Below are 20,110 nucleotides of genomic sequence, written 5' to 3'. Positions count from 1 at the left end.
CAGAGGGTTGTGGAAATTAGTTCACTGAAAGCATTTAAAAGAGGCGGTAGATAGGAACAGCAACAATTCAAAAACTATTTCTTAAGTTCTAAACTGTCAGCAGTCTTTTTTAAATAAATACACTGAGCCAGAGAGCAATGCTTACCAGCATACAATTCCTTCTTTGAAATAAAAGCATAAAGGCAGAGTATAATCCTCACAGGATTACCTGCCAACAAATAAGGTAGTCTCAATGAGTCATTTTACAAGTTTACAGCAGGTTTAACACAAATGAAAAAAAAATCACTGAATGCCAGCAAACGGCAGCTATAGCTTGAGATCCAAGTGAGATTCCAAAATTGACGACAACCAGTCCAAGTGTGCCAACCAGGTCAGATACTAACAGTGCATAAACAACACACGTAACGTTCGAGACTATAACCTTATAAAACATATGCCAATATGTTTCTCCTGCAAGAACGAATAGCATGCAACATTGGGTTTAAAAAAAATAACTTGCCCAAACCAATATATGGAGTTGCAAAACAGCCAAAGAAACCGAATGGAGGTGACTGCTTGTTGAAATGTAGCGAGTAGCAGCATAAGGATCAGAACATTGCGATTATACAAGGTCCCATTTCTCCACAAAAGAATAAAGCTGAATGAAAGAAAGAATTTTAGTTGCCTGGGGATCAAGTTTTTCCCAAGAGCCAATTACAATGGTGCTCTGTTATGGACAACAGGGTCAGAACCTGAGCTATAGATTTTTGGCAAATGAGCAACATATTGGCTAAAACCTGTATTTAGTTACAGTAAAATAAACTCAAGTTTGTGTCACAATCTCTCAAGATAAAACTAAACTCTGCTCATTATACAAGATTTCAAATACTTGTCATGCACAAAGTTAAAAGCTCAAACAAATTTAATGGTGCCATTGTATTCTGACCAGTTGCCATTTTGCTCCATTATTAAATGTAAATGTTTCGTAATTGAACATTTCCACCATTTTAAATTGGTCACACTCTTGAACACTTTCAATATTCTAATTACAGCCAAATCATCTTGCTGGTTTGTACTGATGCACATGCAGAGAAGTCATCATGGAATAAAAAGATAAGTACAGAATTGGGGAGCTGATGAATCTAGGTAAAAATTAATCAATCATTCACATGGGATACATTTCTTTTAGAAATTATTCTATACGGTAGTTGACTAATTTGGGATATCACAAGGAACCTTCCAGAAGGGCATATGCAACACCAACAGGGTTTGCCTTCCAGGCTTCCTGCCTGTCAGTGGTGAATGCCAATTGGCATATCATTGTGCCAGGATGGTAGAGGTAAACTAGAGTGACTATGGGATTTTTTTTGGTCTAGCAACTCGCATGTTTTTATGATACAGAAACACCACTGAAGATTAGGTCATCTATGGATGCTGCTGGTATAAATAAACAACAAGATGAAGAAACCCAAGGCTCACAAAGTTCACACCATGTCATTCAAATTAAAAGTATAATATCGTTCATTTTGTAACAAAATGAAGTTACAAATTGTGTAATGCTAACAGATGAGAAACTACCGGCTCTTCCACTTTCTCCCTCCTTCTTCTTGAAGCATTGTTTCCTGTTAGGGTACAATTCCACTAGTGTTGGCAACCGACCATTAATCAGTGGTTGATGTCATTGCTCAGTCTGATTCTGTTCTTATTTAATGTCTGCACACTTATTATCTGGTGATTTTCCTCAGAAATAATGACCAGCAGCAGGGGGTCTCACTGATGTCTTTCTCCTCTATGCTTCAGAATTGCTCAGAATGATTCTAGCGTCCTGATTGCTGTATATGTGAGACTAGCTAAAAACAAAGCAACCAGAGCTGGGTTTATTAATGCACTGGGTTCCCTACCTCTGAGTTGGCAGACCTAGGTCCAAATCCCACCTGCTCGAGTGCTGTGTTCTAACATCTCTGAACAGGTTGGTTAGAAAATATTAATGTGTGGGTGGGCAGTAATTTCATTCATTAGTTCAGCCAGGGTGCAGATTATTTAAATAATATTAAGGGCGGCACGGTGGCATCACAGTGACCTGGGTTCGATTCCATCCTCGGGTGACTGTCTATGTGGAGTTTGCACATTCTCCCCGTCTGCATAGGTTTCCGCTGGGTGCTCTGGATTCCTCCCACAGTCCAAAGATGTGCAAATTAGGTGGATTGGTCACATTAAATTGCCCATGGTGTTCAGGGATGTGTAGGTTAGGTGCATTAGCCATGGGAAATGCAAGGTTACAGGGATAGGGTAAGGGGATGGTTCTGGATGGGATGCTCTTCGGAGAGTTGTTGTGGACTTGCTGGGCTAAATGTCCGGTTTCCATGCTGTAGGGATTCAATTCATATTAGATCTATTGAAAACTATAACCATGACAGCTTACTCTGCAATACTTGACGAAAAAAATGGATAATCCAATACTTCCAGCATACGGAACACAGACATTAAATAGAACAAAACAAAATACAATTTAGAGGTTGATATAGGTAAACAGCTGGTGTGGATTAAAGAGAAAACTCAAATTCACATCTGATCACTTCCATTCACTTCCAATGCTGCAACCAAGATGAAGCCTCTAACAAAAATGGCAGGTCTTTGAAGGAAAATTTCTAGCAGACATTTGTGGCACACAATGGTCACAGGCCTGCAGTCTGAAAATAATTCTCAAACACCACCCTATGTCTCCTACCTTCAAGCCAATCTTGTAACCAATTGGCTAGCCTCCCCTGGATCCCATGTGATCTAACTTTACTAATCAGCCTACCATGCGGAACATTGTCGAACACTTTGTCTGTACGGACTTCAGCAATGTCTACCACTCTGCTTTCAATTTTCTTTGTCACCTCTTCAAAACAAAATCAAGTTAGTGAAACATGCACAAAGCCACGTTGACTCTCCCTAACCAGTCCTTGCCTTTCCAAATCCTGTCCCTCAGGATGCCTTCCAACAACTTACCCACCACTGATGCAAGGTTCACCAGTCTATAGTTCCCTGGCTTTTCCTTACAACCTTTCTTAAATAAGGCACCACGTTAGCCAACCTCAAGTCTTCTGAAACCTCACTCATGGCTGTCAATGATACAGGTGTCTCAGAAAAGGCCCAGCAATCTCTTCCCTAGCTTCCCACAAAGTTCTGGGAAATACCTGATCAAGTCCTGGGGACTTAGCTAGCTTTATGCGTTTTACAAACTCTGGCACCTCCTCTTTGGCAACAAGGAAACTTGTCATTACATCACTATTTATTTCCCCAAGTACCGTAGCTTCTGCGTCCTTCTCCACAGTAAATACCGACACAAAATATTCATTTGATATCCAGCCCTCCATCCTGATGTTGTACCTGAAGGCTGTGATTGCTGCAAAATTATTTAGTGTCATGTTCCTTGTCACCCAATGTAATAAGGCTTTGATTTTGCTGATTATAATTTTATTACTTAAAGCAGATTGTGAAAGCAAGCATCCATAAAACTGGTAAGCGTGATGAAATGAAAAACATTCCTCTTTTAGAAACAACCTTGAAAAGTCATGATCACTGAATTTATAAAAAGGCAACCTTGAGAAACACTGAGGATGATTTGAGAAAAAGGAAGATTTGCACTTTTCATAACTACTAGACATATTGCAGTTTACAGAAAAGGATGAATTTTTTGGAAAATGTTCACAGTTGTAGTAAAGGAAAGAAGGACTAAATGTCAGATTTGAGCCAAGTCTCACTGTTAATACAGTGTTCAAAGGAAGAATGGATAAAATGGCCTGGGACAGCAGAGATTTGCAATAAATAAAGGACAGGGAGTTAATTGACCATCTGAAAAGCAGCCATGCTCCCAACCTTCTGACCAGGTAACCATTCCTAGGATTGTTCCCTAGTCTGACAGCAGAGATCATTTGATTAAACCAGTGCTATCAATTGTGGCTGATGCACGTTTGATTAAATTAGTCTGGGAGAGGCGTTTGTAGCATTCATCTTCAGGATGTTCGGGGAGTGGAGGTAGGTATGGGATTGAAACAGATCTGTCACTGTCTGTGGAGAAAGAAACCAAAGTTAATGATTTGAATCCATTTTGATTCATCTTCAGGACTCAAAGGAGAGATGGAAAAATGATGGGTTTTGTACTGCAGAAAAAGGTGTGGAAGAGTAGATGGAACTAAAGGGAAGGTCAGGGGAACATAAGAGGGAGAATGATACTTGAGAACAAACTGGAGAGCAGAGTTCATGTTCGGAAATTGTTGAATTCAGTGCGGAGTCCTGGAGGTTGTAAAGTGAACGAACGGAAATGAATCCTCCAGCTTGCGTTGGGCTTCATGAGAACACTGCAGCAGGCCTTGGACAGAAGAAATGAGAGAATGTGCTGCTTTAGAATGACAAGCAATTGGATGGTTGGGGTCATGCATGTGGTCTGAGCAAAGCTGTCACTGTCAACACTTGAGCTCTCCAATTAGAGACTGCACTCTGAGCAGCGAACATTTTTAAAGTGAGAGGAGAAAGATTTGAAACGGATATGAGGGACAACATTTAAAAAAAAACAGAGGTTTGTGTGTGGAATGAACTGCCAGAGAAAGTGGTGGATGCAGGTACAGATGCAACATTTAAAAGACATTTGGATAAGCTCATAAATAGGAAATGTTTGGAGGGTTATGGATTAAGCGCAGGCAGGTGGGGTTAGTTTTGTTTGGGAACATGGTCAGTGTGGACCGGAGGGTCTGTTTCCATGCTGTATGACTCTATGACGTTTCAAACATTAAACAATCATTTTTTACACAGGTTTTATAACTTAGTATGCCCTCTAGTTTAGGACTCCCCCACTCCACGGAAAAGACTTTTTCTAGTCACCATATCTATGCCCCTCATGATTTTATAAACCTCTATAAAGATCACCTATGCTCCAGTAACAAAGGTCCCAGTCTACTTTTACAACTCAGACCCTCCATTCCCAGCAATATCCTAGTCTTTTCTGAACCCTCTCCAATTTAATGATATCCTTCCCATAATTAGACCACTATTGGAATTCTGCATTCAGTTCTGGTTTCCCTGCTATCAGAAGGATGTTGTGAAACTTGAAAGGGTTCAAAAAAGATTTACAAGGATGTTGCCAGGGTTGGAGGGTTTGAGCTATAGGGAGACGTTGAATAGGCTGGGGCTATTTTCCTGGATTGTCAGAGGCTGAGGGGTGACCTTAGAGGTTTATAAAAATCATGAGGGGCATGGATAGGGTAAATAGACAAGGGCTTTTCCCTGGGGTCAGGGAGTCCAAAACTAGAGGGTTTAAGGTGAGAGGGGAAAGATTTAAAAGGGACCTAAGGGACAACTATTTCACACAGAGGGTGGTGCGTGTTTGGAATGAGCTGCCAGACAAAGTGGTGGAGGCTTGTACAATTACAACATTTAAAAGGCATCTCAATGGGTATAGGAGTAGGAAGGGTTTAGAGGGATATGGGCCAAATGCTGGCAAATGAGACTGATAGGTGTGGTTGGGTTGGACCAAAGTGTCTGTTTCTGTGCTATGATTCCAAATCTGATATTGAGTTTACAAGCGACACACCTTGCCAGCAGAACTGGATTTTGAGAGATTAGCATTTCAAGGCCGGTTGGGTTGTTTTGGGAGAGGACTAATTTAGCATATCTGGTCAGCAAGGACGAGTTGGACCGAAGAGTCTGTTTCCATGCTGTACAGTTCTAGGACTCTAGTGGGGTGACCAGAACATACATAGTACTCTAGAAGAGACCTAACCAAGACCTGTATAATTTCAACATAATATCCCAACTCCCGTACTCGAAAGGTCTGAGCAATGAAGGCAAGCGTGATAAATGCCATCTTAACCACCCTGTCTATCTGTGATGCAAATTTCAAAGAATTATGTACTTGAACCCCTAGGTGCCTCTGTTTTACCACACTTGCCCAGGCCCTACCAGTAATTGTACAAGTCCTGCCCTCGCTGGTTTTACTAAAATGCAACACCTCACATTTATCCAGATTGAATTCCATCTGCACTTCTCAGCCCATTGACAACATCCGTCAACGTCCACTATACCACAAATTTTGGTGTCATCTGCAAACTTACTAACTATGCCTCCTACATTCTCATCCAAATTGTTTATATCAATGACAAGCAGAAGTGGACCCGGTTCCAATCCCTGTGGAACACTGCTGGTCTCAGGCCTCCAATCCAAAAAACAACCCTTCACCACCACTTCATCTCCTACCGTCAAGCTAATTTTGTATGCATTGGCAAGCTCATCCTGAATCGTATGTAATCTAACTTTACTAATTAGTGTACTATGTCTCATGATATTTAACTTTTAAAACATACAGTATTTTAAGGGGATTTGACAGGGTAGATGCAGAATCATTTTCCCTTGTGGGAAAGTCTGAGATGAGAGGGCATCATTACTGAGTAAGGGATTATCAATTTAAGTCTTCACTTAGATGGTGGTGAATCTATGGAATTCTTTACTGCAGAGAGCTCCAGAGGTTGGGCCCTGAAGAATATTTAAGACTGAAATAGACTGAATTAGTTAAAAAAGAAAATTGTTATGGATCAGACCAAACCCACCTCAAAATACATTAAGAAGATGGTCTAGACCATAACTTTTTCTTATTTTAAAAGGAACTGTAAGGCATAAAGACAACACAGTGTGGAGTTGGAGGAACACAGCAGGCCAGGCAGCATCGGAGGAGTAGGAAAGTTGACATTTCGGGTCAGGGCCCTTCTTCAGAAAGTGTAAGGCATTGTGTTCTGGATGCAATTCAATTGGTCAATCTACCAGGCTTGAAGCAAAACACACTTTATTCATACACTATAATTAAAATACAGAGAAAATAAAAAAAATTGGCTTAACTAATTCTATTGAAATGCTTAACAAAATTATATATATATTAACTATGACTAATTAACTGTTCCAATACAGTAACATCCCACAAAAACACCCTTGGCAAAGGCAAATTCAGTAAAATAGATTGCCTGAAATGCAATTCTAGCAGCTGGAAGAAAACCCCAGCTTTTAACTGTAACAGAGAAAGAAATAGGAGCTCCTACATCCAGCTTCAATACCCCAGTAACTATGACTGAAGGCTAGAACTAAAAAAAAATCCTGGTTCCATGGGAGCTTGACCCCAGCCATTCAGGCTGCTTCTATTGTTCCAATTTTTAAAAGAACCGTCAAGGCATCACAAGCTGTTTACTTTATTGGGTTTGGAGCAGAATTCTTGGCACCTCTTGTCTCAACCTTTCTTCTAAAAATACACCCAGCACAAAATATACCCCTAACCATAGCATCATCACAAAATGACAATTGAAGTGTTAAAAGAAACTGTCACAGCTCACATCAGATTGGGAATTTTCAATGTTAAATGAATGGAATGCTTTTTAATTGAAAAGCGAGGCAAAGCTAACTTTACACGCAATCTGAGATAACAAGATGTAGAGCTGGATGAACACAGCAGGCCAAGCAGCATCAGAGGAGCAGGAAAGCTGACATTTCGGGCTTAGACCCTTCTTCAGAAATGGGGGAGGGGAATGGGGTTCTGAAATAAATAGGGAGAGGGGGGAGGCGGATAGAAGATGGATAGAGGAGAAGACAGTTGGAGAGGAGACAGGCAGGTCAAAGAGGCGGGGATGGAGCCAGTAAAGGTGAGTGTAGGTGGGGAGTTAGGGAGGGGATGGGTCAGTCTAGGGAGGGCGGGCAGGTCAAGGGGGTGGATGAGGCTAGTAGGTAGGAGATGGGGGTGGGTCTTGAGGTGGGAGGAGGGGATAGGTGGGAGGAAGGGACGAGCTGGGCTGGCTTTGGGATGCGTTGGGGGTGGCAGATTTTGAAGCTTGTAAAGTCCACATTGATACCATTGGGCTGCAGGGTTCCCAAGCAAAATATGAGGTACTGTTCCCGCAACCTTCGGGTGGCATCGTTGTGGCACTGCAGGAGGCCCAGTATGGACATGTCGTCTAAGGAATGGGATGGGGAGTTGAAATGGTTTGCGACTGGGAGGTGCAGTTGTTTAGTGCGAACCAAGCATAGGTGTTCCGCAAAGTGGTCCCCAAGCCTCTGTTTGGTTTCCCCGATGTAGAGGAGGCCACATTTGGAACAGCGGATACAGTATACCACATTAGCAGATGTGCAGGTGAACATCTGCTTGATGTGGAAGGTCTTCTTGGGGCCTGGGATCGGGGTGAGGGGGGAGGTGTAGGGGCAGGTGTAGCACTTCCTGCGGTTGCAGGGAAAAGTGCCGGGTGTGGTGGTGCCAGAGGGGAGTGTGGAGCGGACAAGGGAGTCACGGAGAGAGTGGTCCCTCAGGAAAGCAGAGAGGGGTGGGGAGGGAAAAATGTCTTTGGTGGTGGGGTCGGATTGCAGATGGCGGAAGTGTCGGAGGATGATACGTTGGATCTGGAGGGTGGTGGGGTGGTACGTGAGGACGAGGGGGATTTTACATGCAAGTCAATTTGTTTTGTCCTCCGCCATTCAGTACTTCTACCAGAGTTCTATCATTTGCTTTTCAATCATTTATACTCCAGGGATGAAGTTGTTTTCTTATGAGGAAAATGTGAGTAGTTCAGGCCCTACCCATTGGAATTGAGAGGGACAGGCGAATATCGTATCGAAATATATAAAATGCTGAAAGGACTTGACAGAGTGAGGGTATGTACTTTGGTAGGAACAATAGAAGAACTGATTCTTATTCAAATGGAGAAAGACTACAGAAATCTACACCACAGTGGGTTTCAGTACATGAATCACAAAAAGCCAGCATTCAAATTCAGCAAGTAATGGTTGGTGGTGGGGTGGGGGGAGAAGGGTAAGTGGAATGTTGGCCTTTACTTAAAGGGAGTGGAATATTTAAAAAAATGGCAGATCTTGATAAAACCATACAAGCCATTTGTAAGACCACAGCTGGAAGATTGTGAACAGCTTTGGGCTCCTTATCTAAGGTATAATATTTGGCTTTGGAGGCCATCCAGAGAAGGCTAATTTGGTTGATTTCAGATAAGGAGGGATTTTCTTGTGAGGAGAAATGGAGTAGATTGGGTTTTCACTCAGTTGGAGTTTAGGAAAATGAGGGGAGACTTTATTGAAACATGCAAAATTTTTCAGGATGTAATAGGGTAGACGCAGAGCGATTGTTTCCTTTGTGATATAGTCTAGGACCAGAGGGCACAATCTCAGAAAAGGGGTCGCCCTTTTAAGACAGAGATGAGGGACAATTTTTTTCTTTCAGAGAGTAGTGAATTTGTGGAATTCTTTACCACAGAGGGCTGTCGAGGCCGGGTCATTAAATATATACAAGGCTGAGATATACAAATTTCTAAATCATTAAGGGACTCAAGGGTTATGGGAATAAAGGCAGGAAAGTGGAGTTAAAATATTATCAGGTCAGCCACCATCTCATTGACTGGCAGAGTGGACTTAATGGACCAAATGGTCTACTTCGGCTTCTGCATGAAATATGCCAAGAGATGACAAGACAGTTGAGGATTATGACAGACTGACAGGAAAATGGAGCTGAGGCCACAAAGAGTAGCCATGAACTTATCAAATGGCAGAACAGATTTGAGGATCAAAATAGCCTTGTCGTGGTCTTATTTCTTAAGTTTGTGTGTTCTCTTGTTCTCATAAGCAAGTGGGGGCCTAGAGTTAACCAAAGGTTTTGCACAAATAACTCAATCTCTTCTCAAAAAATTACCAGATATGTTTAGCTGACTCTTTGGCTAAACTTACGTTAAAAGAAAATTACCCCTATTGTGTATTTACATAAAATAGCAAAACATTACAGATGAATCTCAAGCCCATCTACAGTAAAAAAAAAACTTAAAAACATGATGCACAACAGGGCTTCTAAAAAATAAAATGGGGATTGGGACCTCAAGTGAGGTTGCAATTTGGGGTCAGAATCTGAGTTAGCAGCCAAACCTGCCTGCGCTCGGATTTTCTCTGCCCTGCTCCCATACCAGTCACCAATGTTTGCAAAAATTTAAGCCTTGAAATGTGGTCACTCACAATGAGAAAAAGTTTGGGAAGTGCTGATGTATGGTGTAAACTGACACGATGTTATACAGATATAATATCTTACCACCAGAATATCCACTGTGATATTTAAATCTTGCAGCTTCTTCAACAATTTCAGAATCTAGAAGAGAGATCCAAAAATTGATGCTTTAGAAGATTTTTAAACGCATGCATTATTTGAGATCTAAATGTAATTAGTTTTAAAAAGTCAGCTGCATCAGATTATTCTTAAATTTACTTCACATTTTACTTTTACGTAATTGTTCAAACTGTTAACAATGGAACACAAAAGCAGTGTCTGCGGTACTAAAACAAAAGTTTAGAAACATTTTAATTAGAATACCAACATTTCATAATTAACTTTAACTTTTAATAATTTTGTCGGCTAAATTACAACATATAGCAAACGACTCCCTTCTCTTCAAAGTATGGAATGGCTGAGTCTGCACAGTGTTAAGTGCCTATCTATGGGAATGCTGGTTGGCCTACTTCATTTACCATGTGCTATAAATGAGCAACTTAAGTGACAGCAGTTACACAGGCAGCAAAAAATAGCATGACCTTGCCAGGGCTAGCCACAAGTTCACAACATATATTGCTGAAATCTGTGCAACCTCAAAGCCGATGGTTATATTCACAACAACAAAACGAGATATCAAGGACACAAGATAAATTGGGATACATTTCATTTACCATGTTCTAAATGTATTGCCCTGAAATGTCTACAGCATTCACTGAAATCTGCCTGCTGAAAATTCGAATGACATATCTTACACGTGAAAAGCCTCAGCTGGATTTGGCAGAAGACATGCTCTGAATGCCGATCACTAGAGAACTTTACAGTTACACTTTAAACATTCTCACTTTTGATTTGTTTCCCCATTATGTGTATTGTCATTCACATGATCGTCAAAGCTTTCCTGCAAAAGGCTCTTCTCATCAAATGATTATGTCTTCAAAACCTTTGGACATTGTAAATATATTCTTTTGCTGAGCATATGGCTGCACAAGATATTTAAGTGAGAAAGTTGTTAGATGTGGCACATTTTATTGCTGCAGCACAGAATGTAGGAAACACCATTCCCACCCAACACCTTCTTAACAAAAGCCAGACCAGCAAAGAAGTGTCAATAATTCACTAAAGAAATGTAGCGGTGTAAATCCGTCACTTTCACACACTTCTGGTAGCCAGCTTAACTAAGAGTGCTTAAATGCATTCATGGCTGTGCAATAGTGAATAGAATAAAAAGGGGGAAATATGGGGAAGAGGGGGAAGAGGAGGAAGAAGGAGAAAAGGAACCAGATATAACTTGTCAAGAAGAATGAGAACAGAAACAAGCAAACTTCAACCACTAACATAACCACAATTATTGTAATACTTGGTACACAAGTAACAGCTTCATATATGATTTAATGTCTTTGAAATAAATCATAAAAGGAACCACTCATGGGTGCTAAAACTGTAACCATAAATTAAGTAGATTACAGGAGACAAAAGAAAATAGTTACTTCCGAATGGAGAACAATGACACATTCAAGCTCACTTGTTCTGTGCATTCTCAAAATACATTTCTAAAAGTAACACATTCAGTCTTGTGATTTACACACTATCAGTAAATACAAAAAAGTAGGTGAAAATTTTCAGCATCTGTAAATTTTGTAAAATTATGAAGCAATTATTAATTAGGACACAGTATTTCTGGATACAAATCCTAGCATGTGTAAAACAAACAATGCACACAACTCACATTCTGGTTCCATTAAACTGATAAAGTACACAGAATACTGCTGCTGCATTGTTTGTAGCTCATTGTTAAATTCCATTTACTCCATGTGGCACATGTACAACTTACAACAGCTCTTTTTTTTTGGCTCAAGCTATGTATAGCCATTAAGAGTTTGTAGCTTTAAGTTACTAAACTAGAATTGAAAGATGTAAAAATATATAGCTGAGCAGACTGTAGTGACACTACAATAGTGATGACACCTTAGAAACACTTCATTGGCTGCAAGGTGTTTTGGGACATCCCGATGTCATGAAGGGAGTTATACCAATACAAGTTCTTGGTTTTTGTGGATAAATCTAGGATAATTTGAAAATGTGCTCCTTAGTGCAACGATTTCCAAATTTAATTGCCATTCTTCTGACTTGGGCCTTGTTAATGATGGACCTGAACTAGGGAGACAGGAGGAGAGTTACTCACTGCAGGATTCCTAGTCTCTGACCTTCTCTTATAACCACAGTATTTATATAGTCAATGCAACTCAGTTTCTGGTCCAAAGTAACCCCCAAAATGTTGATCGTGGGGGTTTCAAACATGGTTGTGCCATTGAAAATCAAAGGCAAAAATTGAATTTTCTCTTGTTGGAGATGGCCATTGCCTGGCACTTGTGTAGTGCAAATGTTACTCATCACTTATCAGCCCAAGCCTAGATATTATGCAGCAAGACCTGGACATGGACATGGACACAAACTGTTTCAATATCCGAGAAGTCAGAAACGATGCTAAACATTGTTTGCTGATGAGGGTACATCCTCACTTCTGACCTCATGATGGAGGCGATTTCATTGGTTAAGCAGCTAAATATGGTTGGGCCTAGGACACTATCCTGAGGAATGCCAGAAAAGAGGTCTTGGAACCAAGAGTGCAACATCTTCCTTCGTGTGTTAAATAGGACTCCAACCAGTGCGGAGTTCTCCCCCCGATTCTCACTAACTCCCTTTTCGCTCAGGATTTTTGATGTCACACTTGGCCAAAGTCCTACTCTCACAACCCTTCTGGAATTCAGCTCTCTTGTTCATCTATGGATCAAGGCTGTAATGAGGTCAGGAACTAAGAGATGCTGGCACAAATCAAACTGGTTATTTCTTCACAAATGCTGCTTGATGGTACTGTCAACAGCCTCTTCCATCACTTTACTGATGATTAAGACTGATAAGAGTTAGATTTTGCCTGATTTTTGTAGTCAGTATATATATTATATATATTTATATTTGGACAATTTTCCACATAATTGGATAGATGCCAGTATTGTAATGATACTGTAACAGCTTAACAGCTTGTGATGTACTTAATTCTGGAGCACATGTCTTCAGCACTACTACCAGAATGTTGCCAGGTCCCAAAGCCTTTGTAGTATCCAGTACCTCCAACCATTTCCTTATATCACGTGGAATGAATAGAAAATGATTAAAGATGGCATTTGCGGTGCTGGGGTCCGCTGGAGGTGATGGAGATGGACCATTCATGCAGCACTTTTGGCTGAGGATGAGTATTAATACTTCAGCTTTGTCCTTTGGTGCTGAGCACCCCCATCATTGATGATGGGGGGATTTGTAGAGCCTTTGTGGAGTTCATTGTTTAATTGCCCACCACATTCATGTAGTGATACATGTGGCAGGATTGTATAGCATACATCTTTTCGGTTGGTTCTGGTTGGTTCACTTAACCCTGTCTATTGCATGCAGCTTTCACTGTGCATGTATGTTGTCTCTTCATCCACTGGTTTAAGTGGTAATGGCAGAGTAGGAGATATGACAGACCATGTGGTTCCATTTTGTGGGTTGGAAACAAACCTGCTGATGGTTTATAACATCTCATGGATATGTAGTTTTGAGTTGATAGATCTGTTTCAGCTCTGGCCCATTTAGCACAGTGATGGTGCTACTGTACAGAACACCATGGAATCACGGAAAGATTACAATGCAGGAAGCCTTTTGGCCCATCGTGTCTCACAGGCTCGCCAAATAAGCACTTTGATTTGGTGTCATTTGGCTGCCTTTCCCCACAGCCCTGCACTTTTGTTTTTCCTATTTAAGTAATTATCTAATGTCCTCTAGAATGCCTCATTGGAACCTTCCTCTACCTCACCTCCAGGCAGTGCATTCAAGACCCACACCACTCGTGAAAGTTTATTCTCACATCACATTTGCTTTTTTTGCAAATCACTTTAAATCTGTGCCTTTTGGTTCCTGGTCATTTTTATGGGCGAGAACAGTTTCTCCAAATGTACTCTATCCAGTCTTCTCATGATTTTGAAGACTTCGATCAGATTTCCTCTTAGCCTTTTTCTCTCTGAGGGGAACAGTTCCAACCTCTCTAATCTATCATAACTGGAACTAGTTTTGCAAATCTCTTCTGCATTCTCCACGATGGGTTCACATACTTCCTAAGGTATGCCTCCTAGAATTGCATACAATACTATAGGTGAGGTATAACAAGTCTTCCAAAGTTCAGCATCACCTTTTGTTTTGTATTCTGTGCCCTATTAATAAAGTCCAGGGTATTGTATGTTTTATTAACTGATCTCTTGACCAGTCTTGCCATCTTCAAAGACATCTATGTCTGAAGAAACACTCAACTATTGCCCCAATAATGAAGCCCCCTGTCACTATTGTACTTCCTTTCTTTGTCCTGTTCTTCTGCATAGATGAGTCACTCATGGTACCACAAACCACATGGAAACTACATACCATTATGTGAAGGTTGGCCATTATCTCAACAAAGACATGCTGATTATTATTGTGTCCAGAAAGCATTTAATAAGGTTCCACAAGAAACATTATTGAGGAAAATAAACTCTCACAGCGTGGATGCTACCATATTGGCATGGAAGGAAGATTAGTTGGCGAATGGAATACAGTAGACGTAAATGGGTCGGTTTCTGGTTGACATGATGTAACAAGTGGTGTGTCACAGGGATCAGTGCTGGGTCCTCATGTTTTTACAAAATATATAAATTGCTTGCAAAAGATATGGTTGCTAAACTTGCTGTTGACACAAAGATAAGTAGGAAAGTAGATTGAAGGAAGCTAAAGTGACTAATACATGGGTTCAGTGAGTGGACAAAGATGTAGCAAACAGAGTAAAGTGGAGGATAATGTAAAGTTATTAATTTCAGCAAGAGGAATAAAATGGAGCATATTATCTCAATCACAGGGAGGCAATATCCTAGTGGTATCATCGCTGGAATCTTAATCCAGAGACCTAGATAATGTCTGGGGACCCAGGTTCAAATCCCGCCATGGCAGATGGTGGAATGTGAATTCAATAAATATCTGGAATTAAGAGTCTAATCATGACCATGAATCCATTGCTGATTGTCAGAAAAAACCATCTCATTCACTAATGTCTTCTAGGGAGGGAAACTGCCATCCTTACCTGGTCTGGCCTACATGTGACTCCAGACCCACAGCAATATGGTTGATTCTGAACTGCCCTCTGGGCAATTATGGATTAGCAATAAATGCTGGCCTCATCCCCTGAATGAATAAAGAAAAAAAAAGGAGATTGCAGAGCCTGAGATGCCAGATGGATTTGGATGCCCTCATGCATGACTTGTAAAAGTTAGTATGCAGGTACTGGAAGTAATTTAAAAAAAACTAATAGAAATGCTATTCAGAGGAAAGATTGAAATGAAAATCTAAGGAAGTCACGCTTCAGTTATTAAAAACACTAGTGAGATCTCAGCTGGAGAAGTGTGTCCAGTACTGGTCTCCTTATTTAAGGAAGGATGTAAATGCATTGGGTGCAGTTCAGAAAAGCTTTATCAGATTAACACCTTGAATGGTTAAGTTGCCTTATGAGGAAAGGTTGGTCAGATTAAGCTTGGATCCACTGGAGTTTACAAGGACAAGAGGTGATTTGATTGAAACACAAGATCCTGAGAGGTCACATCAGGATAGATGTGGAAAGGATGTTTCCTTTTGTCAGAGAATCTAGACTGAGAAATCACTGTCTAAAAATAAGAGGTCAACCATTTCAAGTCAGGATAAAATATTTATTCTCACAAAGGCGTAGTCAATCTTGGAACTTTCTCCTTCAAAGACTTGGAGGAAGCAGAATCTTTGAAAATTTAAGGAATTTTTAAGGCAGAAGTGGATAGGTTTTGATAAGCAAAGGGGTGAAAGGTTTTCAGGAATCACCAGCAATATCAGATTATGATCTTATCTAAAAGCAGATGAAGCACAAGAGACCAAATGGTCTATCTCAGATCCTAGTTCCTAATTTCTAGATTATCTTAACTCCCCTATAACTATTTTTTTAAAATAGAGGAGTAATATTGATCATTTTCCAATCCAAGCCAATAACCTCTCAAATCAAGAGATTTACTCACTTTTTAACAGTGATGGAAGACTGAAGACTACTTCATCTTTAACTAGAAAAGTTTCTCCAGTACTCTCTTTCTTCTATATTGCAACAATGACTACAGCTCAGAACAAAAAGTACTTAATTGGCTGCAAAGTGCTTCATGATATCTTATCACCATGAAAGTGCTATACAGTGCAAGTTTTTTTAAAATCTTACACAATCTACCAAGTTTCTACTTTGGGCTTATTTCTATTTTTCCTCATGTCACAGGTATTTTGTCATTGTCCCCTACCATGAAAGCCAACAATGAAATAAGTCTGCCATACGAACATATGAATTAAGAGCAGAGTAGGTCATTCAGTCCCTGGAGTCTGCTCTGTCATTCAACAAGATCATGGCTGAATCTGATTGTAACCTCAAATCTGCATTCCTGCCTATCCCAATAACTTTTCACCCACCTGCTTAACAAGAATCTCCCTCTCTCTACCCTAAAAATGATCAAGGATTCCGCTTCTACCTTTTCAGGAAGAGAGTTCCAAAGCCTCCCAACCCTCAGAAAAAAGTTTTACCTGGGTGACCCTTGATTTTCAAAACAGTGATCAGTAAGACAGTTCCCTCCACTTCCACCCTGTCAAGAACCCTCACATTCTTCTGTTTCAGTTGTCACCTCAAATCCAGCTCCAAAGATTTCACTAATGTCGGTCATAAAGGCCCACATTACTTTTCATGATTCCCTTTCAAATAATAAATGGTAAAAAGCCTTTTGTATTGGCCCGGATATCCCTCACAAACTTCTTCTTGTGTTCCTTTTCACAGTTCTTGCTACTTAGCAACTCTTTACTCTTCTTTACATCTTTCCCATTAAAATAAGTTTGTTGAAACTCCACAAAATAAAAGCAAATTTTCATACCAGAAAAGGTCATTTAAGAAATTGAGATCTATCCAACTTTTAAAAGTATGTCTGAAATAGATCAGACCTTTTTGTTCTGGTGAGTCTAATATGGGTCCATTACACTAATATAGCAAACGTACATTCTTCCATAGTATAGTGAAGTTTCTGACATAACAGGACAAAGCAGTGCCTTCCATTTTTAACTGCGCATGTGCAATTGTTGTACATTTCTGTCCCATTTATACTTAACAATTGTGGGCATTGACAGCTTCGAAAATTATTTCTGCCCTAAATGAAACTTAGTTACACCAGCCAAACCTGACAACTTACAATAAAGCAAAATACTGTGGAACCGGAAATCGGAAACACGCACAGAGAAGACCAGAGGAATTTAGCAGGTTTGGCAGCATCTACGGAGAGAGAAACAGTTCGTGTTTCTAGTGCAAAACAACTCTCCACACCAGACTAAACGTTAACTTTGTTTCTGTATCCACAGATCTGCTGGGTTTCCCCAGCTTTCCCTGTTTGTTTCTATGACTGCTTTGCAGTTCAGTCATTCAGACTGTACATTTGAACATGCAACACATTTAACAACATGCAAGCAAATATTTTACCAAGGGAAGCTGCAGCAATGAAAGACCACAGGAGATCAGAAACAAAAGAGGATATTGAAAACAGACCCGAAACAGGTTTTGACAGACAAGAATGAAGATCTAGAAGAGAACAAACTTTCACAACCTTGGGTGATTCCAAACCAGTGAAAAGTCAATTAAGCACTTTGGAAAGTGACCGTTATTACAGCCGCAACATGACATCCCAACTCCTATACTCAATGCACTGTCCAATAGAGGCAAACATATCAAAAGCCTTCTTCACTAACCTATCTATCTGCGACTCCACTTTCAAGGAACTATGAACCTACACCCCAAGGTCTCTTCGTTCAGCAACACTCTCCAGGACCCTACCACGAAGTGTGTAAGTTGTGCCCTGATTTGCCTTACCAAAATGCAACACCTCACATTTATCCAAATTAAACTCCTCAGCACATCAGCCCATCTGATCAAGGTCACATTGCACTCTGAAATAACCTTCTTCACCGTCCACTAACCACCAATTTTGGTGTCATCTGCAAATTTACTAACTATTCCTCCTATATTCACATCCAAATAATTGATATAAATGGCACAAGGCAGTAGACCTCGCACCGGTTCTTGTGGTACACAACTGGTCACAGGCCTCCAGTCTTAAAAGCAACCTTTCACCACCACCTTATGTCTCCTACCTTCAAGCCAATTTTGTATCCAAATGGCTAGCTCTCTCCAGATTCTATGTGATCTAACCTTGCTAACCAGTCTACCATGTGGAACCTTGTCAAAGTTGTTGAGAAAGACCCATTTTTACATTCCTGCTCATTGTTTTCCCAAGATGAATACTCCACAGACAATCAAAGTGTAACTCACAGAAAAGCATGAATCAACTGGCAGATATAGATCTGAATTTTGATGTCCTTTTACGATGATACTAAGTGCACTCAGAATGATCCTCATCTATTAATGGATTCATATGCCTGGCTCAAGCCAGTCAGATGACCGCAGCAGCCATTTTAGGTCTGTTATTTGTCCTTATTCCACCTACTTTCAGGCTCATGATAGTCTCAGGTATTAAAGTAAAATAATAAAAATTGAATATTTACAGTCCATTTTCACTATACATATGGCTTTCAATGCACTGCTCACAATGCAATCTGCTCTTTGTGGGGAAGACCAAACGCAGCCTGGTTTTCTATATTCAGTCCACAAACAGAACCCTACTCTTCTGATCTCCTTTAGCTTTAATTTTTCACCTTGATCTCATGCCGACCTCTCTGTCCTCAGTTTCCTGCGGTGTTCCAAATTCAACATAAGCTCTAGGAACAGCACCATAAAAACTTTCAATTATGAACTTTACAAACTTCCAGAACAACTTCAACAACTTCCAAGTATAATCTATGTCCTCATTTGTTTCCTCTCACCTTTGCACATACTGGTTTTACTTTTGTTTTCTCTCGTTTTTGAATGACAGCAAATCATCACTCTGCCATGCGCACCTCCTCTCGACACACTACTTGTTTCTTCACTTGCCTCATTATCACTTCATTCAGATGTGGACCACAAACCCTTCTGTCATTTAATCTCTCCTGTTTTACACACCACAGTCCTTGCCTTTTGTTTGCACAATCCCCCAACCACACACAATTCTATTCACTTGCTTAAAGTCTATTTACATTTCCAGTTCTAAGGACCTAAAAGATTAAAATAAAACAAAGAATTGTAGATGGAGATTTGAAACAAAAACAGAAATTGCTGGAGAACTCAGCATGTCTGGCAGCTTCTGTGGGAAGAAAGCAGAGTTAATGCCAAGTCTGGTGATTTTTCAGACTTAAAAGATTAACTGATTCTTTCCTCCTCCAATGCTGCCAAATATACTGATTCAGTTTTTTCCATTTCCTATCTCTTGGTGAAAGATGGTCAACATGCAAAAGCTCTGGATGAAAAGATTAAAAATAATGCAGGAGCACATAAGAAATAGGAGAGGCTATTCAGCCCCTCAGGCCTTCCCCACCAATCAATAAGAACATGGCTGATCTGCCACAGGCCTCAACTCCTTGTTCGTGCCAGATCCTCATAGCCCTCAACTCCTTGCTCATTCAAAAAAGTCTACCTCCTCTTTTACTACTAACCTTATCCCTTAGATTAAGATTTCTGTACTAGTTGTAACACCTTCTCAACATGTACTCCATTAAGCACCCTCAGAATATTGTTTGCTTCAATAAAATCACCCCTCATTTTTTTAAACTCAAGTGAATAAAGACCTAACCTGTTCAGCTGTCCTTGATAAATCAATCCCTTCATCCCAGGAAACACCCCAGAACAACCAGACATCACGTAAAGATCATGTAAAACCCAGACATTAAGTAAACTGACATAGAATCTTTATCACTTATTCAATTTTAAGATGACATAAACTCAAGTTGTACAACTAAATGGCAACTTGGATCCTAACTGGCACTCTTTATATCAAAACAGTTAAATGATAATAGAGATAACAAGGTGTAGAGCTGGATGAACACAGCAAGCCA

General features: G+C 40.3%; 1 protein-coding gene across 3 annotated transcripts in view; it reads right to left on the bottom strand.

Annotated features, from left to right (window-relative positions):
• Window positions 1-20,110, bottom strand: part of eloal (elongin A, like) — a 78,249-nt gene that overhangs the window by 56,677 nt on the left and 1,462 nt on the right. For all 3 annotated transcript variants that reach the window (XM_048596510.1, XM_020528088.2, XM_048596511.1), the window contains exon 2: window positions 10,073-10,129. In XM_048596510.1, the coding sequence (XP_048452467.1) occupies window positions 10,073-10,129 (57 nt within the window). The remainder of the gene's footprint in view (window positions 1-10,072; window positions 10,130-20,110) is intronic.

The sequence above is a fragment of the Rhincodon typus genome, chromosome 5, assembly GCF_021869965.1.
Source record: "Rhincodon typus isolate 14 chromosome 5, sRhiTyp1.1, whole genome shotgun sequence".
Classification (NCBI taxonomy): domain Eukaryota; kingdom Metazoa; phylum Chordata; class Chondrichthyes; order Orectolobiformes; family Rhincodontidae; genus Rhincodon; species Rhincodon typus.
The sequence above is the reverse complement of the archived record's forward strand: the minus strand, read 5'-3'. Positions and strand labels throughout refer to the sequence as shown.